The sequence below is a fragment of the Lolium perenne genome, chromosome 5, assembly GCF_019359855.2.
Source record: "Lolium perenne isolate Kyuss_39 chromosome 5, Kyuss_2.0, whole genome shotgun sequence".
Taxonomy (NCBI): domain Eukaryota; kingdom Viridiplantae; phylum Streptophyta; class Magnoliopsida; order Poales; family Poaceae; genus Lolium; species Lolium perenne.
This window is the reverse complement of record NC_067248.2, coordinates 105,417,084-105,432,863: the sequence shown is the minus strand read 5'-3', so window position 1 is coordinate 105,432,863 and position 15,780 is coordinate 105,417,084. Positions and strand designations below refer to the sequence as shown.

General features: G+C 40.6%; 1 protein-coding gene across 1 annotated transcript; it reads left to right on the top strand.

Moving 5' to 3' along the window:
• Positions 1-9,050: 9,050 nt before the first annotated feature.
• Positions 9,051-15,237, top strand: LOC127299552 (leucine-rich repeat receptor protein kinase HPCA1). The gene is made up of 19 exons (XM_051329519.2): positions 9,051-9,283; positions 9,373-9,493; positions 9,615-9,695; positions 9,919-9,993; positions 10,118-10,189; positions 11,387-11,548; positions 11,624-11,698; positions 11,781-11,852; positions 11,927-12,001; positions 12,097-12,165; positions 12,262-12,345; positions 12,427-12,498; positions 12,613-12,750; positions 12,824-13,314; positions 13,410-13,571; positions 13,668-13,804; positions 13,902-14,121; positions 14,213-14,445; positions 14,557-15,237. The coding sequence occupies exons 1-19, from the start codon at positions 9,202-9,204 to the stop codon at positions 15,022-15,024; spliced, it is 2,889 nt and encodes a 962-aa protein (XP_051185479.1). The 5' UTR covers positions 9,051-9,201; the 3' UTR covers positions 15,025-15,237.
• Positions 15,238-15,780: the final 543 nt, after the last annotated feature.

Here is a 15,780-nt window from a genome sequence, read left to right as displayed (position 1 = left end):
AGAATCTGCGAAGGTTCTATGGGAGCAATGGGTAGAAACATTCCCTAGTAATTATGAAGAATTGAAAAGGGCTGGAAGTAACCCAAATAACTTTGCTAATGTTATATCAAGTATAATCATAGCAGAAGATCCAGAATTAGGATTTACCGCACTACAAAATGAACGGTTGAGAGAAATAGAAAAATTAACACTAACAAGTTGGAAAGGTATTAAAGAGTTTTCTCAGCATTATTTATATAATGCTACCACTGCTAAACAAGGCTATAATGTAGGCGTGGTCGAAAGATATTTTAATAAATTACCAGACCCTTTAGGTTCGATAATATTTGAGGAATATAAAAAAGAAACAGCAGGATTAGGTCTAAATATATCCCAAGCCATAACATTTGTTTTCAAACAACTAAGAAAGATATGCACAAGTATTCAAGCTCAAAGATCTATGAAGAGATCAGATTATAATTTTTGCAATAACATTGTCCAAATACCATTAACATATGGAGAGGAACGATATAAGAATAAAAAACATTATAAGCCACACCAAAGAAACACCAATTTTAGAAGAAAGAAAAGATATTTCTTAAGGAGGTCAGATAATAGAGCTCCATTCTTACATAAGAGAAATGTAAGAAGATACAATCCTAGAAAATCTTATGATAAAACATGTAGGTGCTTTATATGCAACTCCCCTGATCATTTAAGTAGGACTTGTCCTAATAAAGACCAAAAAAGGTACTCTAGTAAATATGAAGAGCAAGAAAGAGTGTTAATTATAGATAGTGTTAATGAGAATATATTGGTATGTGATGAGGAAATAAAAGATGACGAGTCAATATATTCAATCATAGAAACTGATGAGGTAGAGCATGATACCTTAGAAGATGAATCAAGTGAGGATGAGATGAATCTAATTGACGAATTAGCAGGATTAAAGGTTGAAATGATGAACCAGGTAGAATGTCAACATGATTGGGTTAGAGGAAAAGGAGATTATAATATTAAATGTGCTTTTTGCATATATTATCCTAGTCAAGAAAATAGATCCACTTGTAGCATATGTTTAAGACAAGCTTGTGCCTCTTGTTTAAAATCCAAGAATCAAGGTTGGAGAGAAGAAGTAGAAATTGAACCAGAAGACCGAATATTATCTAGCAGAGTTAGAAATCTAGAGAATAGGATTAATAAACTAGAAGCAGAATTAGAAGAGCTAAAACATAAGCTAGAAAATAATAAGGATAACATAGATAAAGAACACAATTCCGCCAAAAACACAGAATTAAAAGATCAAATGGTTACGGTAAGAGAGCAAAAGGGAGATAGACTAATCCAATTAAAAGACGCGATAACTAGTTTTGGAAGCAAATATATAGTACGGTTACCATTTAAGGAAGTATTAGGAATAAGAATCCCGGTTAAAATAGTACTAAAGCCAAATGTTTCCTATAAAATATTAGCGCTATTAGACACATGATGTACAAAGAACATCATCCATGACAAGTATTTTGTTAGATGTCCCGAAATAGTGGAAACCATAGATGATGATAAAGCTGAAGTATCTACAGACATGTCCGGAATAAAGAAAATACATAACCAATTAGCATACAATATCGAATCATACATAAATGGCACGAAATATATAATAGATGAAATCACAATTAGGGATTTGTCAGTTATAAGTGATGACATGATATTAGGTTTGCGATTCTTACAACAGTCTTTACAAACTACTATTATACATGAAGAAGGAGTTACATTCATCCCATTCCAAGATAAAGTCCCATACATATCTGAAGTACGAAAGCAAAGAAAAACTTTACAAAATGTAGAGATATCTAATATAGAAGATGAAGATAGTCCTAGTACAAAACCTCTTGAAACCTGCAAGGAAGATGAACCCAGCAACACTATAGAAGAATATCACATAGAAAATACATGCACAGAATGCATAGGGTTACAATCTTTTGCACCAAATTGGTACAGAGATATAAAATCCAAACAAGATATAGACAAGATAGTGCAAAGACTAGAAGACATACAAATAATTGGAGAAATACCAATGAAGCACTGGGATAAGAACTCCATAGTCTGCAAAATAAATATTATAAACCCTGATTATATAATTAAGTCAGGACCAATAGAAGCAACTCCCAAAGATATAGAAGAGTTTAAAATGCATATCGAAGAATTATTAAAATTAAGAGCAATTAGAGAAAGTAGAAGTCCTCATAGATCAGCTGCATTTATAGTTAGAAATCATGCTGAAGAAGTTAGAGGAAAATCTAGGATGGTTATTAATTACAAAACACTTAATGATAATACAGTAGATGATGCATTCAATATACCCAATAAGCAAGAATGGATTAACAGGATACAAGGAAGCAAATATTTCTCCAAGTTCGACCTAAAGGCCGGATTTTGGCAAGTGAAAATGTCAGAAGAATCCATCCCTTGGACTACCTTTACGTGCCCCCAAGGACATTATGAATGGCTAGTAATGCCATTAGGGCTAAAGAATGCACCTGCATTATTCCAGAGAAAAATGCAAAATATATTTAATGAAAATCAAGCATTTATACTAGTCTATGTAGATGACTTACTAGTATTCTCGAAATCCTACAAGGAGCATATTGCTCACCTTGAGGTATTTTTTAGAAAGGTTGAACAAAATGGTCTGATATTGTCCAAAAAGAAAATGGAAATTTGCAAAGAAAAAATTAATTTTCTAGGACATGAAATAGGAGAAGGTAAAATACATCTACAAGAACATATTGCCAAAAAGATATTACAATTCCCTGATGATATGAGTGATAAAAAGGTTTTACAACAATTTTTAGGGATTGTAAATTACGCAAGAATTATATAGACAACCTAGCAAAGCTTGCTGGACCTCTATATGCTAAATTGAGAAAGAATGGCCAGAAATATTTTAATTCCGAAGATATAAAATTAGTCAAGGCTATAAAAGAAAAGGTTAAAAATTTGAAACCCTTAGAGTTACCATTAGAGGATAATTACTTCATAATCGAAACAGATGCATCTAAAGTAGGATGGGGTGCTATATTAAAACAAAAACCTAATAAATATTCTGCAAAGTCAGAAGAGAAAATATGCAGATATGCCTCAAGAAGCTACAAATTAAAAACAGTAAATAATATCGATAGAGAGATCCTTGCGGTAGTCCATGCAATAAATGCATTCAGACTATACTTAGGATTTAAAGAATTTACAGTACGAACTGACTGTGAAGCAATATGTAGATACTATAATCAGATAAATAGCAAGAAAAGCTCTACTAGAAGATGGGTTCTATTTGAAGATATCATAACTGGAAATGGATATAAAGTTGTTTTTGAGCATATTAAAGGAAAGGATAATTGCTTACCTGACATATTCTCTCGCGCATCAATTTTGCAGGAATGAAGCGTGGAATGCTTCCCAATGGGACGGAAGTATTCGCCTTTGGAATAGAGAATACACTAAAAATATTTCCTCCCAATACATTCAAATTTAACCCTAAAGGTCATATCGTCCTCGATGACATTCAACAATGCATCCTTGACAATTTCTGGTTTCAATATAATGCTAAAAGAGAAGAAAAAGGCTATATGCTATCTATCTTGAATAGCCTTGCTGAATATTTCAACATGATGAATAAGAAATTACCAAAGTCAGGAAATATTGAGCAACAAGAAATCAAACCGCTATATGTTTTATTTGATGGAAAGAAACCAGGAATATATATAACCTTTGAAGAAATATTACAAGAAAAGTTAGATGCAAGAAAAAAGAACGCAGATTTAACATGGAGAAAATATTTTGATATGAATGAAGCCATATTTAGAGCAAAAACCATGATAGGAGAAAATTATTATACTGAACCAAAAGCCCAAGAATACATTCAGAAGAGTATCAGAATAAATAAAGGTAATACTCCACCACCAAGTCCACATAATACGAATGGAGAATCATCAAATTCTAAGAAGGTAAAGCAAGAAGAATCCCCTATAACCCAGACATATAAAGCATGTCTTTTAAAAGGAGTGGATCCTTTGGATTCTGAGCATATAGACTTGAAGATAGATGAAAAATTTGCCGATTCCTCAAAACGGATTAAGAAGGAATTAAAAGAAGAGATTTTAAAGGAATTACGAGAAGAATTGGAAGAAAAATTTGAAGAAATAAAGAAAGACATAAAGAAAGAATATGATTCCAAGTATGAAATAGACTTTTCAGATGAAGATCATATGGATATTGCAGGGCAGAAACTTGAGTAAGCAAAATGAGACCGCATATATTACTAAATTGGATTTGATATGGCTATCAAATATTCGGGCGCTATATATATATATATATATATATATATATATATATATATATAACCCTAGCCAATCAAACCTTACTTAAAACACATAACCCCAAACTAGGTAATAACCCGATCTAATAAAACATTGCTCTATATATAGTTAGCTAGTAAACTCTAGATTAACACCAATTAATATATATATATATATATGGCATATATCGATCATGTATGAACATCCATGAGATTAATTAATTATATATAATTAGCATTGATAACTTAATTAACTTGAATTTTGACAAGTTCTCAAATGAAAACACACTTTAATTAATTTGCCTCACAATATATATATATATATATAATCAGTGTGCATGCATGGCCTACCATGCATGCATATATTTGTATATATATTTGAACATATTCTTGGGGATTTCAATCTCTCTCTCTCGATCTATCGTTGGTGGCCAGAACAACAAACATATGCATGCACTTTATGCGCAAAGGCGCAGGTGCCTCTAATAATGTGTGTGCGCACTCGATCGATCTAATTTTGATTAATTGTAGCACACAAATAAAAAGTTGTATTTTAATTCACAACAAGTTAAAATTAAACCCTAATAACCATAAACCCTAATGACCCTAACCCTAATTAAACCCTAAACCCTAACCCTAAACCTTAAACCCTAACCCTAACCCTAACCCTAAACCCTAATCCCTAAACCCTAAACCCTAAACACTAAAAACCCTAAATCCTAAACCCTAACCCTAAACCCTAACCCTAAACCCTAATCCCTAAATCCTAAAACCTAAACCCTATATAGGCCAACGACACTTAATTGCGCATCAAGTAGGCCAGGGGCCTCGCGGTCCTCTAATTAAATTAAATATGCCATTAACCCTAAACCCTAAACCACATATATATAACTAACCCTAGATAATCAAACCCTACTTAGAAGACATAACCCCAACCTAGCTAATAACCCGATCTAATAAAAACCTGCTCTATATATAGCTAGCAAACCCTAGATTAACGCCAATTAATATATATGGCCTATATCGATCATGTATGAACATCCCTGAGATTCATTAATTAAATATATAATTAGTCCTGATAAATTAATTAACTTGAATTTTGACAAGCTCTATATATTTGAACATATTCTTGGGGATTTCAATCTCTCTCTCTCTCTCGATCTATCGTTGGTGGCCAGAACAACACACATAGGCATGCACTTTATGCGCAAAAGCGCGGGTGCCTCTAATAATGTGTGTGCGCACTCGATCAATCTAGTTTTGATTAATTAATTGTACTACACAAATAAAAAAGTTGTATTATAATTCACAACAAGTTAAAATTAAACCCTAATAACCCTAACCCTAAACCCTAAACCCTAACCCTAACCCTAACCCTAAACCCTAACCCTAACCCTAACCCTAAACCCTAACCCTAAACCCTAATCCCTAATCCCTAAACCCTAAACACTAAAAACCCTAACCCTAAACCATAATCCCTAAACCCTAAAGTCTAAACCCTATATAGGCCAACGACACTTAATCGCGCATCAAGCAGGCCAGGGGGCCTCGCGGTCCTCTAATTAAATTAAATGTGCCATTAACCCTAAACCCTAAACCATATATATATATAACTAACCCTAGCTAATCAAACCCTACTTAGAACACATAAACCCAACCTAGCTAATAACCCGATCTAATAAAAACATGCTCTATATATAGCTAGCAAACCCTAGATTAACCCCAATTAATATATATGGCCTATATCGATCATGTATGAACATCCGTGAGATTCATTAATTAAATATATAATTAGTGCTGATAAATTAATTAACTTGAATTTTGACAAGTTCTATATATTTGAATATATTCTTGGGGATTTCAATCTCTCTCTCTCTCGATCTATCGTTGGTGGCCAGAACAACACACATATGCATGCACTTTATGCGCAAAGGCACATGTGCCTCTAATAATGTGTGTGTGCACTCGATCGATCTAGTTTTGATTAATTAATTATAAAACACAAATAAAAAAGTTATATTGTAATTCACAACAAGTTAAAATAAAACCCTAATAACCCTAAACCCTAAACCCTAACCCTAAACCCGAACCCTAAACCCTAATCCCTAAACCCTAAACACTAAAAACCCTAAACCCTAAACCCTAACCCTAACCCTAAACCCTAACCCTAAACCCTAATCTCTAAACCCTAAACCCTATATAGGCCAACGCCACTTAGTTGCACATCAAGTAGGCTAGGGGGCCTCGCGGTCCTCTAATTAATTAAATTAAATGTGCCATTAACCCTAAACTCTAAACCATATATATATAACTAACCCTAGTTAATCAAACCCTACTTAAAACACATAACCCCAACCTAGCTAATAACCCGATCTAATAAAAACATGCTCTATATATAGCTAGCAAACCCTAGATTAACCCCAATTAATATATATGGCCTATATCGATCATGTATGAACATCCCTGAGATTCATTAATTAATTATATAATTAGTGCTGATAAATTAATTAACTTGAATTTTGACAAGTTCTACATATTTGAACATATTCTTGGGGATTTCAATCTCTCTCTCTCTCTCTCTCGGTCTATCGTTGGTGGCCAGAACAACACACATATGCATGCACTTTATGCGCAAAGGCGCGAGTGCCTCTGATAATGTGTGTGCGCACTCGATCGATCTAGTTTTGATGAAATGTAGCACACAAATAAAAAAAGTTGTATTTTAATTCACAACAAGTTAAAATTAAACCCTAATGACCCTAAACCCTAATAACCCTAACCCTAAACCCTAAACCCTAAACCCTAAGCCTAACCCTAACACTAACCCTAAACCCTAGCCTCCTTCACAAATCACAATCGCCACTCTATCCGCCGATGCTCTCTCCCTCGCAAACCATAGCCCTCATCCACCTACAAGATCCACGCCGCCATGACAAGCAACCGCCGCCCCACAGGTGCCACTGCGAACGGCTTCACCGTATGACCGTCGATGCTCTCTCCCTCGCAAACCATAGAGCAAGCCTCACCGTCGCCGAAGCTTGGGCACTGTATGACGTGCGGTACCTAGTACCACCCGACACGCGGCTGCCCAGCAGCGGCGGCTGGAGGATGGCCGCCAATGGCATTAGCGTCCCGCTAGAGCCACGTGTTCGCAAAGAGTGGTGGTTCAAGGAGATCCGCAACCACCGTCGTTGCCTGTCGCCGGAGGAGCGCACCGATCCAACCTAGGCGGCCGCGAATAATGACAGATGGTGGTCAGACTTCTTTGACGTACAACGGTGGGAGAACATGCAGCGGCTCGACAGCCTCATCGGCCCATCAACCTTGAAGAACACGGCGTGGCGCCACCTCTTCTTGGGTGGCCTGGACGCACGCTAGCAACCTCGTCGAGGGGATCCGGCGCGGGCGATCCTCGACTGGAGTACCCGCCATCATCGCCGCCGTTGGCACCACCAGCCAGGCATTGGCTCCCGAGAGGCGCATCGTCCCATAGTTATTCGTCGCGCTCTTCTTGCTCAGGTCCGGCACGCATTGTGTGTTCCTACAACCGCGTCCCCCCACCCTTGCCCAAACCCGAGGTGAAGGAGGAGTGCGCGATGCCTGTGGCAAAACCTAGCACATGGTGTCAGGATCCGCGAGCCGCGTCAAGAGACGCACGACAGATGTGTCCTCCACCGCTCGAAGCCGGAGGCGAAGGAGGAGGTCGACGATGACAGTTCGACGATGGCCACCTACTTGCACCAACAACGGCTCCTCGCGAGTAGCGAGCACAGACGATCCCGCCTACAAGCTGTTTGGAACCTGCAATGACGATGACACCTGGCAGCAGCGTCACTTTATCTTCATCCGCTAGAAAATCATTCCAAGTAAAAAGAAGGGGAAATAGAAAGGCCCCACCAGATTGCCGCCGCCGGCTCCTCTGGTCCGTCACATGGATCTCGGTGAGCCGGCGGCCACGCCGACGATACAGGGATACGGCAGCAGCCAATACAAAATCAGGCCCGCGGGAGGCCAGTACGGGCGACGGAAGCCGCCCAGCACGAGTCCACGACGCTGAGGATGGAATGCAGGTGGGTAAAGCAATATCCGCCTCCGGGAAATGGTTCGGGGATAATTGCTGGCATAATTCGCAAGCTTACAAGCTGAGAAAGTGTTTCGCGAGTCCGATGAGCCAATTGGTACAATTAGGAAATTTCGTTGTAGGAGTCCACTCTTCTAAACAAGTGCCCAGTTGCCCCACTAGGTGGCATGTTTGCAATTGGTTGTGCATGAGTTGGCCTGTAGCAGGTTGAGCTCATGTAGGCGATAAACAACTAGAATGTTCCACATCAAAGTAAAAACTAAGCAACTCAATGAGGAGCAACCTCCGACATCGGAATTTCCTACATATTTTCGTAGAGAAAGGAAGGAATTTCCACATTTATTCTACTCACAATATATCCTTGTATGTACCTGCACAGTTTGTCCTCTCATCGTTTGTTTTGGTCAAAGACTTGTATGCCCAATATCTTCAACATATCTCCTTGATTGATTATCTTCTCATATTAAGCAATCGCAATGTAGCACCCAATCACTTAATCGAGGGCTAACTTACGAGTTACGACAGGCTGTCATTTTCCTAATGCAAGTGGTAGAACCGTTGACTACATTTTAATTCTTCTTGCGTTTTGTTTGGCCAAGTAGTCGGTACGATGGTTACTTGCTGGCTGAGCTGAGAGTGACAGTTGAAGTCCTTGACCAGTTCAGAATGAATAGGCAATCGGTGTCTTCCTTATAACTAGTGGTCTATTGCGATGCAAGAAGAGCTGCTGACCTTGAAATAGATGAGCAACTAAAAGGAATCCAGGGATCCCTCAAGAAACTGGCCAGGCATGGAGCTCTCTCCATGGCTCATCTTGTTCAGTGTTCTGGTGCAGGCTTCTGTCATCTTGGCCGATACAAATACACAAGACAGTATGTATTTTCTTATTTTATTCATTTTTTTTCTGTTACAGCAGTGCTAATCTGCTCATTTTGCTTCTTCTTCTCGTCTATGTTTGCAGCTTCTGGTCTCATTGGGATTGCAGATTCCTGGAAGTACAGGCCATCAAACTGGGGTGGCGATGATCCATGTGGTGACAAGTGGTTTGGGATAATTTGCATTGGGGACCGGGTCACATCTATGTTAGCATCAGAACCAGAGCTTTATGTGTCCATCAGTTTTTTTCCTTTTAAGCATCCATCGACATAATGAACAATGATCATTCGTTTGTGATGCTGTTCTTCTTTGGTTGACGTTTTGTAGAAGACTGTCCGGGACTCTTGCTGGGGGGAAGCCTGGGACACTTTCAGGGGACATTGAGTCTTTGTCCGAATTACAGTTGTTGTATGTATTTCTTCCTTACTGTATTTTGAGTACTTCAGATCTCTTTACTTCTCTCCGATAAATAGAATGAGATAATCAAATTACAATTCTTTTGAGTCGAAGACTAAATTGGTATTTTTTACAAAAATGTATTTGAGAACTTCATAATCAGCTCTGAAAAGGAAATAATTTAAATTTCATATGGTATGCATATTCATGACATAGTTTCCTCTGTTGGTTACAGGGATTTATCCCAGAACAAGAACCTGGGTGGTTCTCTTCCTTCATCCATTGGAACCTTGAGCAACCTCCAAAACTTGTGAGTAGTTAAACTTGGAGGATTTCAGTTGGTTCAGTAACTTCAGAGTTCCAGTGTATAAATTATTCTTTGACTTTTTTTGTGGGCAATTCTTTGACTTATTTGCTTTCGCACTTGCTGGCAGAATTCTTGCTGGCTGCAGCTTCTCTGGTGAAATACCTCAAGAGATTGGCCAGCTCTCGCAACTGATATTTCTGTACTGAGCTCAGACTGATACATTTGCTTAACACTTCAGACATCTACTTGTTTATTTTCCTTATTCATGGGCATATTTGCAATTTCTGAACTTCTTATCAACCATAAACATAGTTTGCTTCACCCATCTACCATGAGTCCATGAGAATTTCCAGCTCTGATACTCAGGATGTTGGGTTCTACTTCTAGAATAATACAATCATTTGTGAAGACATATAACAAGCATCCAAGAACCTATAGTGACCCTTTTGCCCTATTCTTTTGCTTTCTGAAACTTAATATATTGTACTCACTCAGTTCAGCATAATAGATAACTTCCTAGATTGTCTGCAGTTAAACCTTGGTAACTATAATTGTTAGTATGTCAGAAAAAAATCCAGATTGGTCGAGTGAACATAGTATCACGAGATTCCATCATGTTATAATTCTTACTGACACATCTTATGAAATTAATGGTTCAAGAGAAACCAATCATTGGTTGGATGGTTACAAGGGCGTTGTACCCCCAACCCACTAAGATCAAACCCCAGGATTCACCCCCTGTGTGTCTCATTAATGTCAATTATTATTTTAGTGCCATCGATGGCGTGCCACCTGTGGTGCATCCATCATTTTTGAAGTCCCGCGACTCCTTTGTACGTGTTGTGTATGTGTCTACCTTGTACTGAGAACTGAGTGCTAGCTCAAGGCTTGCGAGTGCGCAACCAGCCCACCCGGGTTCGAGTCCCAAGGGGTCTGAATTAAACGGGGTATTATCTAGCGCGTATAAATCCACTACTGGAAAGGTCTCATCATCTATCTAACAACGTATAGCCAAGGGAGGGAATCTTTCCCCCGTTGGTCAACGTTTTTGTGTATACCTTGTACTTGGATTTCTCCAAGAAGAAAAGAATAACAACTGTCAAAGTTACATGCTGGAGACTGTTAAAAGAAAGGGCCAATTACTTAATACTACTACTGAGCAACATTCAATGGGCCACAGCGCCAACATGTACCATGAGCTGCACTTGTTTTGTCTGTAAAAATTCCTCAATGAAATTGTCATTGCATATGCTACTTTCCAATCCAGCAACTAGCAAGTGTGCCAATCTTTAGATCAGTTGCGTGTTTGTGTACGAGGCCCTCACCTGGTCATTGCTGGTCTCGTTATTTCTGCACTTAGTATCAGAATACTAAGATTGTTAATCAAATCCTGCAGATATTTGAACTCCAACAGGTTCACGGGTCCCATACCGTCATCACTTGGTAACCTCTCAAAGCTATACTGGCTTGATCTGGGTGAAAACATGCTCACAGGAGAACTTCCCATTTTCGATGGGACAAATCCTGGGTTGGATAATCTGACAAGTACAAAGCACTTGTAAGTACATTCTCCTAAGTGACCATTCTTGATATTTTGAAGATTTTTCATCTTCACATGTACACATCATCACAGCCACTTCGGAGTCAATCAACTCTCTGGCACCATACCACGTCAAATTTTCAACTCAAACATGAAGCTAATACATCTGTAAGACTAAATCAGATATCCAGCTCATAACTACCTGAATTCTACGATGAGCTGATTCAGTGGTTTATTCTATCTTTCCCAGGCTTCTTGACAACAACAACTTCTCTGGTAGCATCCCCCCTACTTTAGGACTTCTTAAGACGCTGGAAGTTTTGTAAGTACATTTATCTTCATGTTTGATTATATTATGCATATGATGGTTCTGAGTATGGAGTTCTGTCTACACAGACGTTTCGATAGAAACAATCAGTTGTCTGGGCCAGTTCCGACCAACATCAACAACCTCACCAAGCTTATTGAACTGTGAGTCTCAATGCAGCGTGCATGCTTTTTCATCAGTATCAAATATTATATGAGGAAGCTTACACCCGCTTTATTCTCTTTCTGTTCGACCCTAGCCATCTAGAAAACAATAAACTCACTGGTCCACTGCCAGATCTGACAGAAATGAATTCACTCAGCTTTGTGTAAGTGATGAAATCACCTTACTTTTCAGAAAACAAGACTAGATTTGTGATAGAATAATATATCCAATTTCTGAGTCGTTTGCAAATTTATCACAGGGACATGAGCAACAACAGCTTCAATGCATCTCCTGCATCTGATGCTCCATCTTGGTTTACTGCTTTGCCAGCTTTGACTTCATTGTAAGTATTTTGCTCGATCCTCTATGTTCTATTGTGCTATTGCATGAGGAAAATTTATCTTATCTTTCATTTTGATTGCAGATACCTAGAAAATCTGCAAATTGGTGGGCAGCTCCCGCAAGCTCTTTTCAGCCTTCCTGCAATTCAAACACTGTGAGTGGTTTCTACTTGCTAGTTTACAACACAGTGCTACTGTACGCTGCTAGAATGTACAAATAGATCAATCAGTTTATATTCAATTAAACTATTATTGGATGACAATTTCAGGAGGCTCCGGGGAAACCATTTCAATGGCACGCTAGATATTGGATCAGATTTCAGTACTCAGCTCCAAACAATAGATTTGCAGGACAATAATATCACAGCCATCACTGTCGGGGGAACCCAATACAATAAGATACTCATGTAAGAACATTCTGCATTATGTCACGACTTGAGGTTCTGTGACTGATTCAATGTTCAAATGTATTCTCGTCAGACTTTCAGGAAATCCATTTTGCGACCAAGGGAGCAACAACCAATACTGCAAAACCACCGGGCAACCTAATTCGGGGCCGCCGCCATATTCTACTGCTAAGAACTGTGCTGGACTGCCTCCGACATGCCTCTTGAGACAGCTTCTGAGCCCAAGCTGCACGTGTGCTGTGCCATATAAAGGCACACTTAAATTCAGAGCACCAACGTTTTCTGACCTCGGCAATGAATCGTACTATCTTCTGCTAGAGAAGGATATGACAACCAAATTGGTGTTTTACAAGACCCCAGTGGACTCAGTTGCTCTTTATAATCCATCAATTGATGTGACCAACAGCTTGGTGATAAGCTTGGAGGTGTATCCCAGTGGTAAGGTTCAGTTTGTCGAGCAGGATATTGCGGACATTGGGTTCCTTTTGACTAATCAGACTTACAAGCCACCTCCTGTTTTTGGTCCATACTTTTTCATCTCCCAAAGCTATCCTCTTGCAAATGGTAAGATCATTGATTGTAAAACTGTACTTCCGATGGTGGTATAAGCCAGCATTGCATGCTGACGAATCTATCGAGCCAATGTACCGTATATACAGAGGGTTTTGTGGCGTCTAAATCAAAGAAGAACAAGTTGCCGCTTATCGTCGGAGTTGCAGCCGGTGGTGCTGTTCTTGTTGCAATAGTGCTCATTCTTATTGTTGTCATCGCCAGAAGGAGGAAAAAAACAAACAGGACTGAAGAGAGAAGCCAGTCTTTTGGTTAGCGCCGATCAACCATCTCATCTTTGCACCAATCATGATTTCCTGATTTGCATGCATGCTGATTACTGAATGATGTAGCACTACCATCTGCAGCGTCTTTGGATATGAAGAGCACCAGCACCAGTGTGCCGCAACTGCGCGGCGCGCGTATTTTTACATTCGCTGAACTGAAGAAGATAACCAATAACTTCTCGGAGGCGAATGACATTGGAAACGGCGGATTTGGGAAGGTGCAATAGACATTGTCATCCTGCATGGCAAGCATTTAACTTCATACATTTCCAGAACTGATCAATATTCAAAGCTTTTGTTGGAACTTACTTGTAGGTTTACAGAGGGACACTTCCCACTGGGCAACTGGTTGCTGTCAAGAGATCCCAGGAGGGATCCCTGCAGGGAAACCTGGAGTTCAGAACCGAGATTGAGCTCCTGTCCAGGGTTCACCACAAGAATGTGGTCAGCCTCGTCGGTTTCTGCCTTGATCAGGGCGAGCAGATGCTAGTGTACGAGTACATCCCCAATGGCACACTGAAAGAGAGCCTCACAGGTGAAATTTCTCGCAGATCGATCAGTACAGCATGAATGAGATGCATCATTTGTCATTATTGCTCATGCACATTTCCTGGAGATTTCTTCAGGGAAGTCGGGCGTGCGGCTGGACTGGAAGCGGAGGCTCCGTGTCATCCTGGGTGCCGCGAAGGGCATCGCCTACCTGCACGAGCTCGCAGAACCCCCAATCGTCCACCGGGACATCAAATCAAGCAACGTTCTCCTTGACGAGCGATTGAACGCTAAGGTTGCAGATTTCGGCCTCTCCAAGCTTCTAGGCGAGGAAAGAGGGCAGGTCACCACTCAAGTGAAGGGCACAATGGTTAGTTTCACGCTCAGACCAGTTCATACTTCATATACTATACGAAAGCTTAATTAAGCTGTTGTCGGTAGTTGGACAATGCTAATTTGACACAATTGGAACACGTGTCAGGGTTACTTGGACCCTGAGTACTACATGACGCAGCAGCTGACGGAGAAGAGCGACGTGTACAGCTTCGGGGTGCTGCTGCTGGAGGTGATCACGGCAAAGAAGCCGCTGGAACGCGGGCGGTACATTGTCCGGGAGGTGCACGCGGCGATGGACCGGAGCAAGGACCTGTACGGGCTGCACGAGCTGCTGGACCCGTTGCTGGGTGCTTCGCCGTCGTCGCTGGGCGGGCTGGAGCATTACGTGGACCTGGCCCTGCGCTGCGTGGAGGAGGCCGGCGCCGACCGCCCGTCCATGGGCGAGGCGGTGAGCGAGCTGGAGCGGATCACGAGGCTGGCCGGCGGCGTCACCGAGTCGGCGTCAGAGTCCATGAGCTACGCCAGCAGGACGCCACGCCACCCGTACGGAGGGGACAGCGCGTCCGAGTACAGCGGCGCCGGGCTGCCGTCGTCGAGGGTGGAGCCCAAGTGAAGCCACCTGAAATGAATGCGTGATCTGAAGTGTGATGCGTGATCTGAAGTCTGAAGCCACCTGGGATTTCTTCAGGGAAGCTGGTACAGTACCTGAAATGAATTTGTATTGTGGTATGTTTGGTACAGCTACTACCTGGGTATATCTGTGTAAATTTTGACTGAAGCGACGTTAGGTGATGTATAAACTAGAAGCGTGTTATGATTCTCTGTTTGAGCTACGGAGTAGTATAATTTTCACTCGATGAATAAACTAGAACTGCCACAACAATCTGAAGGGAAGAACAATAGTTACAAGATTCTACAACTGGATGGAACTTTTTGGCAAATATTCTAGAATGACATAAGTTTTGGCACGACAGTATATGTCCTCGACGTCCAGCATTGCGTAACGGCATAGCGGCTACATGGTTGGCACGACAGTAAGTTGCCAAAGATTATAGAATGACCTAAGTTGGCACGACGGTTTGAGCTAGTGTGTTGTGGTCTGCGTGAACAGCAAGGCACGTAAACCCCAGTCTAACGGCCCGGCGTAAAAGAACCGAGATGTTTATGGCGATCCATTTCAAGCCTAAATTTAGGTTGAAAATGTGTTGCTGCATGATCTTGTGGGGCCCCTTTGCCAATGGCACAAAAGCCTGCCACTTCCTCTTCCATCACTAGTTTCAATTTTGCCGGTGTCAAACCCTAGCTTGTGATGGATGCTGCCACCGCCATGGACCTCGCCCCTAGTGCCCCCACCACCACCGCCACCGCA

Excerpts from the sequence above, each read along its gene's own strand:
- LOC127299552 (XM_051329519.2), top strand. The coding sequence starts at position 9,202 with ATGGAGCTCTCTCCATGGCTCATCTTGTTCAGTGTTCTGGTGCAGGCT. Across the intron at positions 11,699-11,780 it reads AACATGAAGCTAATACATCT|GCTTCTTGACAACAACAACT; the intron begins GTAAGACTAAAT and ends TATCTTTCCCAG. Across the intron at positions 12,751-12,823 it reads CAATACAATAAGATACTCAT|ACTTTCAGGAAATCCATTTT; the intron begins GTAAGAACATTC and ends TATTCTCGTCAG.